Source organism: Ranitomeya imitator, chromosome 2 (genome assembly GCF_032444005.1).
Source record: "Ranitomeya imitator isolate aRanImi1 chromosome 2, aRanImi1.pri, whole genome shotgun sequence".
Taxonomy (NCBI): domain Eukaryota; kingdom Metazoa; phylum Chordata; class Amphibia; order Anura; family Dendrobatidae; genus Ranitomeya; species Ranitomeya imitator.
In genome coordinates, this window is record NC_091283.1 from 341,055,182 (window position 1) to 341,067,658 (window position 12,477).

General features: G+C 46.0%; 1 protein-coding gene across 1 annotated transcript in view; it reads left to right on the forward strand.

Annotated features, from left to right (window-relative positions):
* Positions 1-11,491, forward strand: part of LOC138663680 (oocyte zinc finger protein XlCOF8.4-like) — a 37,230-nt gene extending 25,739 nt beyond the window's left edge. The window contains exon 7 of the mRNA XM_069749975.1: positions 10,137-11,491. Within this exon, the coding sequence (XP_069606076.1) occupies positions 10,137-11,056 (920 nt within the window). The 3' untranslated portion in view covers positions 11,057-11,491. The remainder of the gene's footprint in view (positions 1-10,136) is intronic.
* Positions 11,492-12,477: the final 986 nt, after the last annotated feature.

Sequence of the window (12,477 nt, forward strand, 5' to 3'; positions counted from 1 at the left end):
CACACAACTGGAAGCAGCAGTGGATTGCGCCTATCAACTACCTATGCAACTCGGCACTGCCTGAGGAGCTGACTAGCCTGAAGATAGAAATACAAGCCTGACTTACCTCAGAGAAATACCCCAAAGGAATAGGCAGCCCCCACATATAATGACTGTTAGCAAGATGAAAAGACAAACGTAGGAATGAAATAGATTCAGCAAAGTGAGGCCCGATATTCTAGACAGAGCGAGGATAGCAAAGAGAACTATGCAGTCTACAAAAAACCCTAAAACGAAAACCACGCAAAGGGGCAAAAAGACCCACCGTGCCGAACTAACAGCACGGCGGTGCACCCCTTTGCTTCTCAGAGCTTCCAGCAAAAGATAATAACAAGCTGGACAGAAAAAACAGAAAACAAACTAGAAGCACTTATCTAGCAGAGCAGCAGGCCCAAGGAAAGATGCAGTAGCTCAGATCCAACACTGGAACATTGACAAGGAGCAAGGAAGACAGACTCAGGTGGAGCTAAATAGCAAGGCAGCCAACGAGCTCACCAAAACACCTGAGGGAGGAAGCCCAGAGACTGCAATACCACTTGTGACCACAGAAGTGAACTCAGCCACAGAATTCACAACAGTACCCCCCCCTTGAGGAGGGGTCACCGAACCCTCACCAGAACCCCCAGGCCGACCAGGATGAGCCACATGAAAGGCACGAACAAGATCTGGGGCATGGACATCAGAGGCAAAAACCCAGGAATTATCTTCCTGAGCATAACCCTTCCATTTGACCAGATACTGGAGTTTCCGTCTAGAGACACGAGAATCCAAAATCTTCTCCACAATATACTCCAATTCCCCCTCCACCAAAACAGGGGCAGGAGGCTCCACAGATGGAACCATAGGTGCCACGTATCTCCTCAACAACGACCTATGGAATACATTATGTATGGAAAAGGAGTCTGGGAGGGTCAGACGAAAAGACACCGGATTGAGAATCTCAGAAATCCTATACGGACCAATAAAACGAGGTTTAAATTTAGGAGAGGAAACCTTCATAGGTATATGACGAGAAGATAACCAAACCAGATCCCCAACACGAAGTCGGGGTCCCACACGGCGTCTGCGATTAGCGAAAAGCTGAGCCTTCTCCTGGGACAAGGTCAAATTGTCCACTACCTGAGTCCAGATCTGCTGCAACCTGTCCACCACATAATCCACACCAGGACAGTCCGAAGACTCAACCTGTCCTGAAGAGAAACGAGGATGGAACCCAGAATTGCAGAAAAATGGAGAGACCAAGGTAGCCGAGCTGGCCCGATTATTAAGGGCGAACTCAGCCAACGGCAAAAATGACACCCAATCATCCTGGTCAGCGGAAACAAAACATCTCAGATATGTTTCCAAGGTCTGATTGGTTCGTTCGGTCTGGCCATTAGTCTGAGGATGGAAGGCCGAGGAAAAAGATAGGTCAATGCCCATCCTACCACAAAAGGCTCGCCAGAACCTCGAGACAAACTGGGAACCTCTGTCAGAAACAATATTCTCAGGAATGCCATGTAAACGAACCACATGCTGGAAGAACAAAGGCACCAAATCAGAGGAGGAAGGCAATTTAACCAAGGGCACCAGATGGACCATTTTAGAAAAGCGATCACAGACCACCCAAATGACAGACATCTTTTGAGAAACGGGAAGGTCAGAAATGAAATCCATCGAAATATGTGTCCAAGGCCTCTTCGGGACCGGCAAGGGCAAAAGCAACCCACTGGCACGTGAACAGCAGGGCTTAGCCCTAGCACAAATTCCACAGGACTGCACAAAAGCACGCACATCCCGTGACAGAGATGGCCACCAGAAGGATCTAGCAACCAACTCCCTGGTACCAAAGATTCCTGGATGACCGGCCAGCACCGAACAATGAAGTTCAGAGATAACTTTACTAGTCCACCTATCAGGGACGAACAGTTTCTCGGCCGGACAACGATCAGGTTTATTAGCCTGAAATTTCTGCAACACTCTCCGCAAATCAGGGGAGATGGCAGACACAATGACTCCTTCCTTGAGGATACTCGCCGGCTCAGATAACCCCGGAGAGTCGGGCACAAAACTCCTAGACAGAGCATCCGCCTTCACATTTTTAGAGCCCGGAAGGTATGAAATCACAAAATCAAAACGAGCAAAAAATAACGACCAACGGGCCTGTCTAGGATTCAAGCGCTTGGCAGACTCAAGATAAGTAAGGTTCTTATGATCAGTCAAAACCACCACGCGATGCTTAGCACCCTCAAGCCAATGACGCCACTCCTCGAATGCCCACTTCATGGCCAGCAACTCTCGGTTGCCCACATCATAATTACGCTCAGCAGCAGAAAATTTCCTGGAAAAGAAAGCACATGGTTTGAACACTGAGCAACCAGAACCTCTCTGTGACAAAACCGCCCCTGCACCAATCTCAGAAGCATCAACCTCGACCTGGAACGGAAGAGAAACATCAGGTTGACACAACACAGGGGCACAGCAAAAACGACGCTTCAACTCCTGAAAAGCTTCCACGGCAGCAGAAGACCAATTAACCAAATCAGCACCCTTCTTGGTCAAATCGGTCAATGGTCTGGCAATGCTAGAAAAATTACAGATGAAGCGACGATAAAAATTAGCAAAGCCCAGGAATTTCTGCAAACTTTTTAGAGATGTCGGCTGAGTCCAATCCTGGATGGCCTGAACCTTAACCGGATCCATCTCGATAGTAGAAGGGGAAAAGATGAACCCCAAAAATGAAACTTTCTGCACACCGAAGAGACACTTTGATCCCTTCACGAACAAGGAATTAGCACGCAGTACCTGGAAAACCATTCTGACTTGCTTCACATGAGACTCCCAATCATCTGAGAAGATCAAAATGTCATCCAAGTAAACAATCAAGAATTTATCCAGATACTCACGGAAAATGTCATGCATAAAAGACTGAAAAACAGATGGAGCATTGGCAAGTCCGAACGGCATCACCAGATACTCAAAATGACCCTCGGGCGTATTAAATGCCGTTTTCCATTCATCTCCCTGCCTGATTCTCACCAGATTATACGCACCACGAAGATCAATCTTAGTAAACCAACTAGCCCCCTTAATCCGAGCAAACAAGTCAGAAATCAATGGCAAGGGATACTGAAACTTAACAGTGATCTTATTAAGAAGGCGGTAATCAATACACGGTCTTAGCGAACCATCCTTCTTGGCTACAAAAAAGAACCCTGCTCCCAATGGTGACGACGATGGGCGAATATGTCCCTTCTCCAGGGACTCCTTCACATAACTGCGCATAGCGGTGTGTTCAGGTACGGACAAATTAAATAAACGACCCTTAGGGAATTTACTACCAGGAATCAAATCGATAGCACAATCACAATTCCTATGCGGAGGAAGGGCATCAGACTTGGACTCTTCAAATACATCCTGAAAGTCCGACAAGAACTCTGGGATGTCAGAAGGAATGGATGACGAAATAGACAAAAATGGAACATCACCATGTACTCCCTGACAACCCCAGCTGGTTACCGACATAGAGTTCCAATCCAATACTGGATTATGGGTTTGTAGCCATGGCAACCCCAACACGACCACATCATGCAAATTATGCAGTACCAAAAAGCGAATAACTTCCTGATGTGCAGGAGCCATGCACATGGTCAGCTGGGCCCAGTACTGAGGCTTATTCTTGGCCAGAGGTGTAGCATCAATTCCTCTCAACGGAATAGGACACCGCAAAGGCTCCAAGAAAAATCCACAACGTTTAGCATAATCCAAATCCATCAGATTCAGGGCAGCGCCTGAATCCACAAACGCCATGACAGAATATGATGACAAAGAGCACATTAAGGTAATGGACAAAAGGAATTTGGACTGTACAATACCAATAACGGCAGAGCTATCGAACCGCCTAGTGCGTTTAGGACAATTAGAAATAGCATGAGTAGAATCACCACAATAGAAACACAGTCTGTTCAGACGTCTGTGTTCGTGCCGTTCTACTTTAGTCATAGTCCTGTCGCACTGCATAGGCTCAGGCTTACTCTCAGACAATACCGCCAGATGGTGCACAGATTTACGCTCGCGCAAGCGACGACCGATCTGAATGGCCAAGGACATAGACTCATTCAAACCAGCAGGCATAGGAAATCCCACCATTACATCCTTAAGAGCTTCAGAGAGACCCTTTCTGAACAAAGCCGCTAGTGCAGATTCATTCCACAGAGTGAGTACTGACCATTTTCTAAATTTCTGACAATATACTTCTACATCATCCTGACCCTGGCATAAAGCCAGCAGATTTTTCTCAGCTTGATCCACTGAATTAGGCTCATCGTAAAGCAATCCCAGCGCCTGGAAAAATGCATCAACGTTACTCAATGCAGAATCTCCTGGTGCAAGAGAAAACGCCCAGTCCTGTGGGTCGCCGCGCAAAAAAGAAATAATAATCAAAACCTGTTGAATAGGATTACCAGAAGAATGAGGTTTCAAGGCCAAAAATAGCTTACAATTATTTCTGAAGCTCAGGAACTTAGTTCTGTCACCAAAAAACAAATCAGGAATCGGAATTCTTGGTTCTAGCATCGATTTCTGATCAATAGTATCTTGAATCTTTTGTACATTTACAACGAGATTATCCATTGAGGAGCACAGAGCCTGAATATCCATGTCCACAGCTGTGTCCTGAAGCACTCTAATGTCTAGGGGAAAAAAAAGACTGAAGACAGAGCTAAGAAAAAAAAATGATGTCAGGATTTCTTTTTTCCCTCTATTGGAAATCATTGAATGGCTCCTTGTACTGTTATGGCTGGCAATCAGGCAACACAGCGTGCAGTAATCAGCGCACATACAGAGATCTGGCAATAACCCAAAACAATAGGACGAGCTCTGAGACGTGGAATCTCTGTAGACTGCAGTACCTAATCTATCCTCACACAACTGGAAGCAGCAGTGGATTGCGCCTATCAACTACCTATGCAACTCGGCACTGCCTGAGGAGCTGACTAGCCTGAAGATAGAAATACAAGCCTGACTTACCTCAGAGAAATACCCCAAAGGAATAGGCAGCCCCCACATATAATGACTGTTAGCAAGATGAAAAGACAAACGTAGGAATGAAATAGATTCAGCAAAGTGAGGCCCGATATTCTAGACAGAGCTAGGATAGCAAAGAGAACTATGCAGTCTACAAAAAACCCTAAAACGAAAACCACGCAAAGGGGCAAAAAGACCCACCGTGCCGAACTAACAGCACGGCGGTGCACCCCTTTGCTTCTCAGAGCTTCCAGCAAAAGATAATAACAAGCTGGACAGAAAAAACAGAAAACAAACTAGAAGCACTTATCTAGCAGAGCAGCAGGCCCAAGGAAAGATGCAGTAGCTCAGATCCAACACTGGAACATTGACAAGGAGCAAGGAAGACAGACTCAGGTGGAGCTAAATAGCAAGGCAGCCAACGAGCTCACCAAAACACCTGAGGGAGGAAGCCCAGAGACTGCAATACCACTTGTGACCACAGAAGTGAACTCAGCCACAGAATTCACAACAGTTGAGGTCTACCTATGATGTAAATTACAGACGCCTCTCATCTTTTTAAGTGGTGGAACTTGCACTATTGCTGACTGACTAAATACTTTTTTGCCCCACTGTATATTGACCCCAATATCCTAATTATCCTTCCCACCCATCTTCTTTTGACATGCCCAACATTTCTGTCCAGGGCATGTCTGTATACATTGCCACATACAGGGGACATTATCAATGGGAATATTTTAATATGGGGTAATATATATATCTGCATGCATGGCTAGCATGCAAATACATAAATAAATGTACAACCTGGGGCACTTCCCTTCTACAGTCCGTATAAAAGCTAGAATGGTGAGAAACCCGTAGAGGCCTGTTTGACTTTTCTGATGGAGAACAGTAAGTATGGCAGGAGGCAATCCCACTCTCGGCCATCCTTCTCCATGACCTTCAACATGGACTTCAAAGTCTTATTGAACCTTTCTACCAGGCTTTCTGTCTGCGGATGGTACCCCGACGTCCTAAGTTCGATAATCTGGAGGGCCTTTCACAACTCACTCATTTCCTTGGACATGAACAGTGTCACTTGATCTGTCAGGGTCTCCTATGGCATGCCTATCCGGGAGAAAATATGGACTAGTTCCCATGCTATACTCTTGGTGGAGGAGTTTCTCAGTGGTACCACCTCCGGGTACCGCGTAACATAGTCCATTACCTCCAGGATATATTGATGACCCCTGGCAGACAACTAAGGGCCCAACCAGGTTAATGGAAATCCGGTCAAATGGGACTTCAATTATGGGTAACGGAACAAGGGGACTGCAGTTAGCTGACAGTGCAGGACCAGCAGAAATTAACAATGTCCCTGTGACACCCAGTCCAGTAGAACCTTTGAAGGACTCGGTCTTGGGTTTTATCTACTCCTAGATGCCCCCCAAGATATGATCATGGGCCAGATCTAGTACCCTACCTTTTATAGGGTCATGGGATCTAATACTTCCCCTTGCTGATTAGAGGCCTGATATAGCAACTCCTCATTGACTGTGAAGTACAGGAACCTGGTGTCGGCCCTGGCTCTTGGGAAACCTCATTTATCACAGTCACATTACCAATTTCATATTTTAAAGTCAAATCCTGCATTTGGGCAGTCACAAAATTCCCACCAGAAACCTCCAGTTCAGAATGTTTGGCCTCACTAGACACATTCTCGTCCTCTTCACCAGCCAGGACACACAAGGGGAACTCGTCCATCTCTGACTGCGATGGGGTTTCATAACGGTTGAGCTGCCTCCTGTCTGAGTCACTTGGCAGCCCTGCCTTTCCCACAAGTTGCAGAACAGGCTGAAGTTCCGCCCGATTATCACGGGGTGTAGCAGTTCCCTGACTTCGTGTGACTCCGTACATCGGCTCGTTTTTATCAGCACTCTGGCAATAGGGATGTTCTTGGCGTCCCCGTGGATACAGCAGATGCCCACATGTTTCCTTGCGATCAACTGGTAGAGAAGTGTGGCCCTTATCAGGGTCACCAAACTCCCTGAGTCCAACAGTCGGGACACCAGTACTCCATTTATGGTCACAGGACCTAACTGTGGCTCCTCTCTGGGCTGATACACACTGCAGGTGGGATAAGCGTAGTATGAGGAGCGCCTCCCAGGCCTGCAGTCCATCTGCTCAGAGGACATAGGTCTATGGGCGGCTATGTGTCCGGGCCCGTGGCATCTCCAGCAGATCAGGTCTTTGCCAGCAGTCTTTGATAACCCCTCAGCGACTACTTGGGATCTTGGACTCTCCCCAGTGATGACTCTGCTATCCCTCTTTTGGGACTCTGGCTCACGCTGAGTACCCCAGTGGGGGGATGTCCCACCACCACCCGGCTTTCTCGACCATCTGGTACCTTTCTACGAGGCAACCCAGGTCTGCACCGGCCTGGGGAGGGAGTGAATAAATCTGTCCATGACCATTCGCTCAACCATCTGGGCTGGAGTGGAGGACTCCGGCTGAAACCATTTCTGTTATGATTAGGTAATTCAGAACCACAATGGACCTTGAAGTTCAGAGCACACAAAGTGACCTGACAATAACCAAAAGACATAGGACAAGCTCTGAGATGTGGGAACTCTGCTGACCGCAATCCCTAATCCTATCCAACCACACTAGAGGCAGCCGTGGATTGCGCCTAACGCTCCCTATGCAACTCGGCACAGCCTGAGAAACTAGCTAGGCCTAAGATAGAAAAACAAGCCTACCTTGCCTCAGAGAAATACCCCAAAGGAAAAGGCAGCCCCCCACATATAATGACTGTGAGTAGAGATGAAAATACAAACGCAGAGATGAAATAGATTTAGCAAAGTGAGGCCCAACTTACTGAACAGACCGAAGATAGGAAGGATAACTTTGCGGTCAACACAAAACCCTACAAACAACCACGCAGAGGGGCAAAAAGACCCTCCGCACCGACTAACGGTACGGAGGTGCTCCCTCTGCGTCCCAGAGCTTCCAGCAAGCAAGAAAAACCAATTAAGAAAGCTGGACAGAAAAAATAGCAAAACAAAAATAACACAAGCAAAACTTAGCTTATGCAGAGCAGACGGCCACAAGAACGATCCAGGAGGAAGCAAGACCAATACTAGAACATTGACTGGAGGCCAGGAGCAAAGCACTAGGTGGAGTTAAATAGAGCAGCACCTAACGACTTCACCACATCACCTGAGGAAGGAAACTCAGAAGCCGCAGTACCACTCGTGACCACAGGAGGGAGCTCTGCCACAGAATTCACAACACATTTCTGGACCAAATGCAACAAGTCAAACATCTGAGAGCTGGGAGGTTTGTCACCATAGTACACTCAGTGATGAACCCTTTGGGCTCTGACAGATATAGCGACCCCTGAGCGTGCCAATATCTCAGTTTTTAACTTGGCATATTTCCGGGTATCCTGCCAGGCTAAGTCAAAATTAACTTTCTGAGGTTCACCCATCAGGGGGCCAGCATCTCTGCCCACTCCTCCAAGGGGAAGCTCTCCCGCTCTGCAACCCGTTCAAACACAGTCAGATGCCTCTATATCATCCCCTGAGGTCATCTTCTGCATGGCTTATCTTACCGCTTTCCGGACACACGAGTCATCTCCTTGATATGCGTGAGGGGCAGTTTCTCTGCTGCGGACATCTCCCAACAGGAGTTCAATCTGCCTTTGTTGCTGTTGAAGCTGCTGTATTAGGAGTTTATTTTTCTCCTGCTGTACCTGCTGCTGCTGTTGGCTTAGGATCTGGTGCTTGATTAAAGGGAACCTGTCACCCCCCTCAGGCGTTTGTAACTAAAAGAGCCACCTTGTGCAGCACTAATGCTGCATTCTGACAAGGTAGCTCTTTTAGTTATGCTCCCTGCACACGCTGAAATAAAGGCTTATAAAATGTGCCCCCTCATACCGTGAAACCGTCCCGGGGGTGGGTCTTTCCCCCCTAATCAGATGCAGCATAGCCGTCACTGCGGGCCTGTGCGCGCCGGGCTCTGCCTCCTCTTGCTTCATTAGCGTTCCAGGCGCCTGCTCTGTAAGTATTTTTTTTTTCCGGGCATGCGCAGTTGCAGGCGCCAGGGACGCTAATGAAGCAAGAGGAGGCGGCGCCCGGAGTGACGGCTGTGCTGCGTCTGATTAGGGGAGAAAGATCCGCCCCTGGACGATTTCACGGTATGAGGGGGCACATTTTATAAGTGTTTATTTCAGCGTGTGCAGGGAGCATAACTAAAAGAGCCACCTTGTCAGAATGCAGCATTAGTGCTGCACAAGGTGGCTCTTTTAGTTACAAACACCTGAGGGGGGTGACAGGTTCCCTTTAACTCCTCCATTTTGTCTGACCATTGTTCTATCCATGTAGCCACCTTCACCCAGGACATATGGTTTATCCACCACTGCTACCCATGTTATATCCCTCAGAGAATTAATCTATTAGAGTAGTGACTATTTTTTATTCTACAGGCACTTTCCGGAAATTAGTACGCAGTGGATGTGGGAGAAAAAAATTTGCAAATATGCCATTTTATTACACAACACATAGTGCCCAGAATGTGTTTCAGGAGACGCACACTGTAAATTAAGTGGGTTCTTCTCACTATAGTAGTGCCAAATATATGGATGCTAAATGTAGTTTGGGCACATGACAAGGCTCAGAAGCGAGGGGGAGATTTCACTTTGAGAGAGTGGTTATTGGTGGATTTGTTTATAGAAGCCATGTTGCTTTTCAAGAGTCGTTGAGCCACTAATAATATGGAAACCTCCGTTTTTCCGCTGACAGATGATGGACCTGAATGGGGACTTGTTTTTGTGTGATGAATAGAAATTTTTATTGGTATTATGTTCGTGTACATAATGTTTCTTTGTGGCTTTTTATTCCATATTTGGGAAGCAGAATGAACAAACAGTTGAACACCACGCTCCACTGGTTCATCTTATGAGATTCTCTATTAGACTGTGAACTGTCATTGTATTGGTGAAGAATTCAATTTTTTACATAACTTGCCATTTTTACATACAGTTTAAATTAAAATGTTAACTGACATTCAAAGACATTTTATTAAAAAATAATAATTGGTTTATATTTTGACAGATGACTGTACCAGCAGATCAGAGGAACAACGGACATCTTCAATTTTTAAATCAGATGATTTTGAGATCCCTCCTGATACTATTGTTGAAGTCAATGCCTTTACTCCAGATATACCATCATCCCTTCACAGCAAAGATCTGTCAAATAATCCTTTGAAACAGGTCCTGTCTTCTAATTCATTAGTGACAACTAAGGAACATCAGAATCGCAAAATAAGCATTAAAAACGGAAATGCTCCTCAATCAAATAAGCTATTTTCATGTTCGGAATATAGAAACCATTTTCCCATCGAAAAGTCTTTTCATAAACATCCAAAAATTCACACAGTGGAGAAAAGATTTCCATGTTCCAAGTGTGAGAAATGTTTTAAGCACAAATCATTTCTTGTTAGACACCAAAGAACCCACACAGGGGAGAAGCCTTTTTCCTGTTTAGAATGTGGGAAATGTTTTAACCAGAAATGGCATCTTGTTGTACACCAAAGAACCCACACAGGAGAAAAACTTTTTTCATGTTCAGAATGTGGGAAATGTTTTACACAGAAATCAGATTTTGTTAAGCACCAGAGAACTCACACAGGGGAAAAGCCTTTTTCATGTTCAGACTGTGGGAAATGTTTTAACCATAAATCAGATTTTGTTAAGCACCAGAGAACCCACACAGGGGAGAAGCCTTTTTCATGTTCAGAATGTAGGAAATGTTTTAACCGGAAAGCGCATCTTGATTGCCACCAGAGAATCCACACAGGAGAGAAGCCTTTTTCCTGTCCAGAATGTGGGAAATGTTTTAATCAGAAAACAGTTTTGGTTACGCACCAGAGAACCCACACAGGAGAGAAGCCTTTTTCCTGTCAAGAATGTGGGAAATGTTTTAACCAGAAAGGTAATCTTGTTAAACACCAAAGAACCCACACAAGGTAGAAGCCTTTTTCATGTTAATAATGTAGGAAATGTTTTACACTAAAATAAACTCTTTAACATCAGAGAAGTCACAAAGGGGAGAAGCTTTTTTCATGTTCAGAATGTTGGAAATGTTTTAACCAAAAATTGTATTTCTTAAAGGTGTTGTCCATTACTAGGACAACACCTTGTAATTCATCATGTTTGTCCTGTTTCAAATAATAACACTCATAGTCGTTTTCCATGGCACCGCTCTTCAAGTGGTCTTGCCACTCACATTGCCAGGGTTCATGTGAGGTTGTTACATAACAGGAGCCCAGCGCCAAATCAATGCTGGCTTCACTGTTCCTGCCTTCGAATGTATTGACCATCAACAGGAAGCCAAGGCTGAGGCTGCTCTCTGACTTACTCTTATTGTTTGATAATTCCAAAAGTGGAGACAGTGAATCAAGTTTAAAGGGAACCTGTCACCCCGAAAATCGCGGGTGAGGTAATCCCACCGGCATCAGGGGCTTATCTGCAGCATTCTGTAATGCTGTAGATAAGCCCCCGATGTTACCTGAAAAAGGAGAAAAAGACGTTAGATTATACTCACCCAGGGGCGGTCCCGCTGCTGGTCAGGTCGGATGGGCGTCTCCGGTCCGCTCCGGCGCCTCCTATCTTTCCATGACGTCCTCTTCTGATCTTCAGCCACGGCTCCGGCGCAGGCGTACTTTGCTCTGCCCTGTTGAGGGCAGGCAAAGTACTGCAGTGCGCAGGCGCCGGGCCTCTGACCTTTCCGGCTCCTGCGCACTGCAGTACTATCCTCTGCCCTCAACAGGGCAGAGCAAAGTACGCCTGCGCCGGAGCCGTGGCTGAAGATCAGAAGAGGACGTCATGGAAAGAAGATAGGAGGCGCCGGAGCGGACCGGAGACGCCCATCCGACCTGACCAGCAGCGGGACCGCCCCTGGGTGAGTATAATATAACGTCTTTTTCTCCTTTTTCAGGTAACATCGGGGGCTTATCTACAGCATTACAGAATGCTGCAGATAAGCCCCTGATGCCGGTGGGATTACCTCACCCGCGATTTTCGGGGTGACAGGTTCCCTTTAAGGGAGCACTTGCTTTCGAAACACGTTTGGTATTCTATTAGTCTTTTCCCTATGTTCCCTATGATCCTTAAATACATTTTTCCTATATGGTTGAACCAAGAAAGAAAAAAGACTTTTTGATATGACTATATTGTAACTTTGAAAAAAAATAAAGAATTCATCATTTTAAACATGTCTTGGAATTGTGGAGTAGAAGCTGGATAAATCTTTTCCTTTCAAGTGAGAAGGGGTTGTCCAACATCAAAAATCCCACACAGAGAGAAACCATTATCATACCTAGAGTGTGAAAAATAACTTACTGGAAAATGTTATTTTGTTGGCCATCAAAATTAACTCAGACGGGGAGACA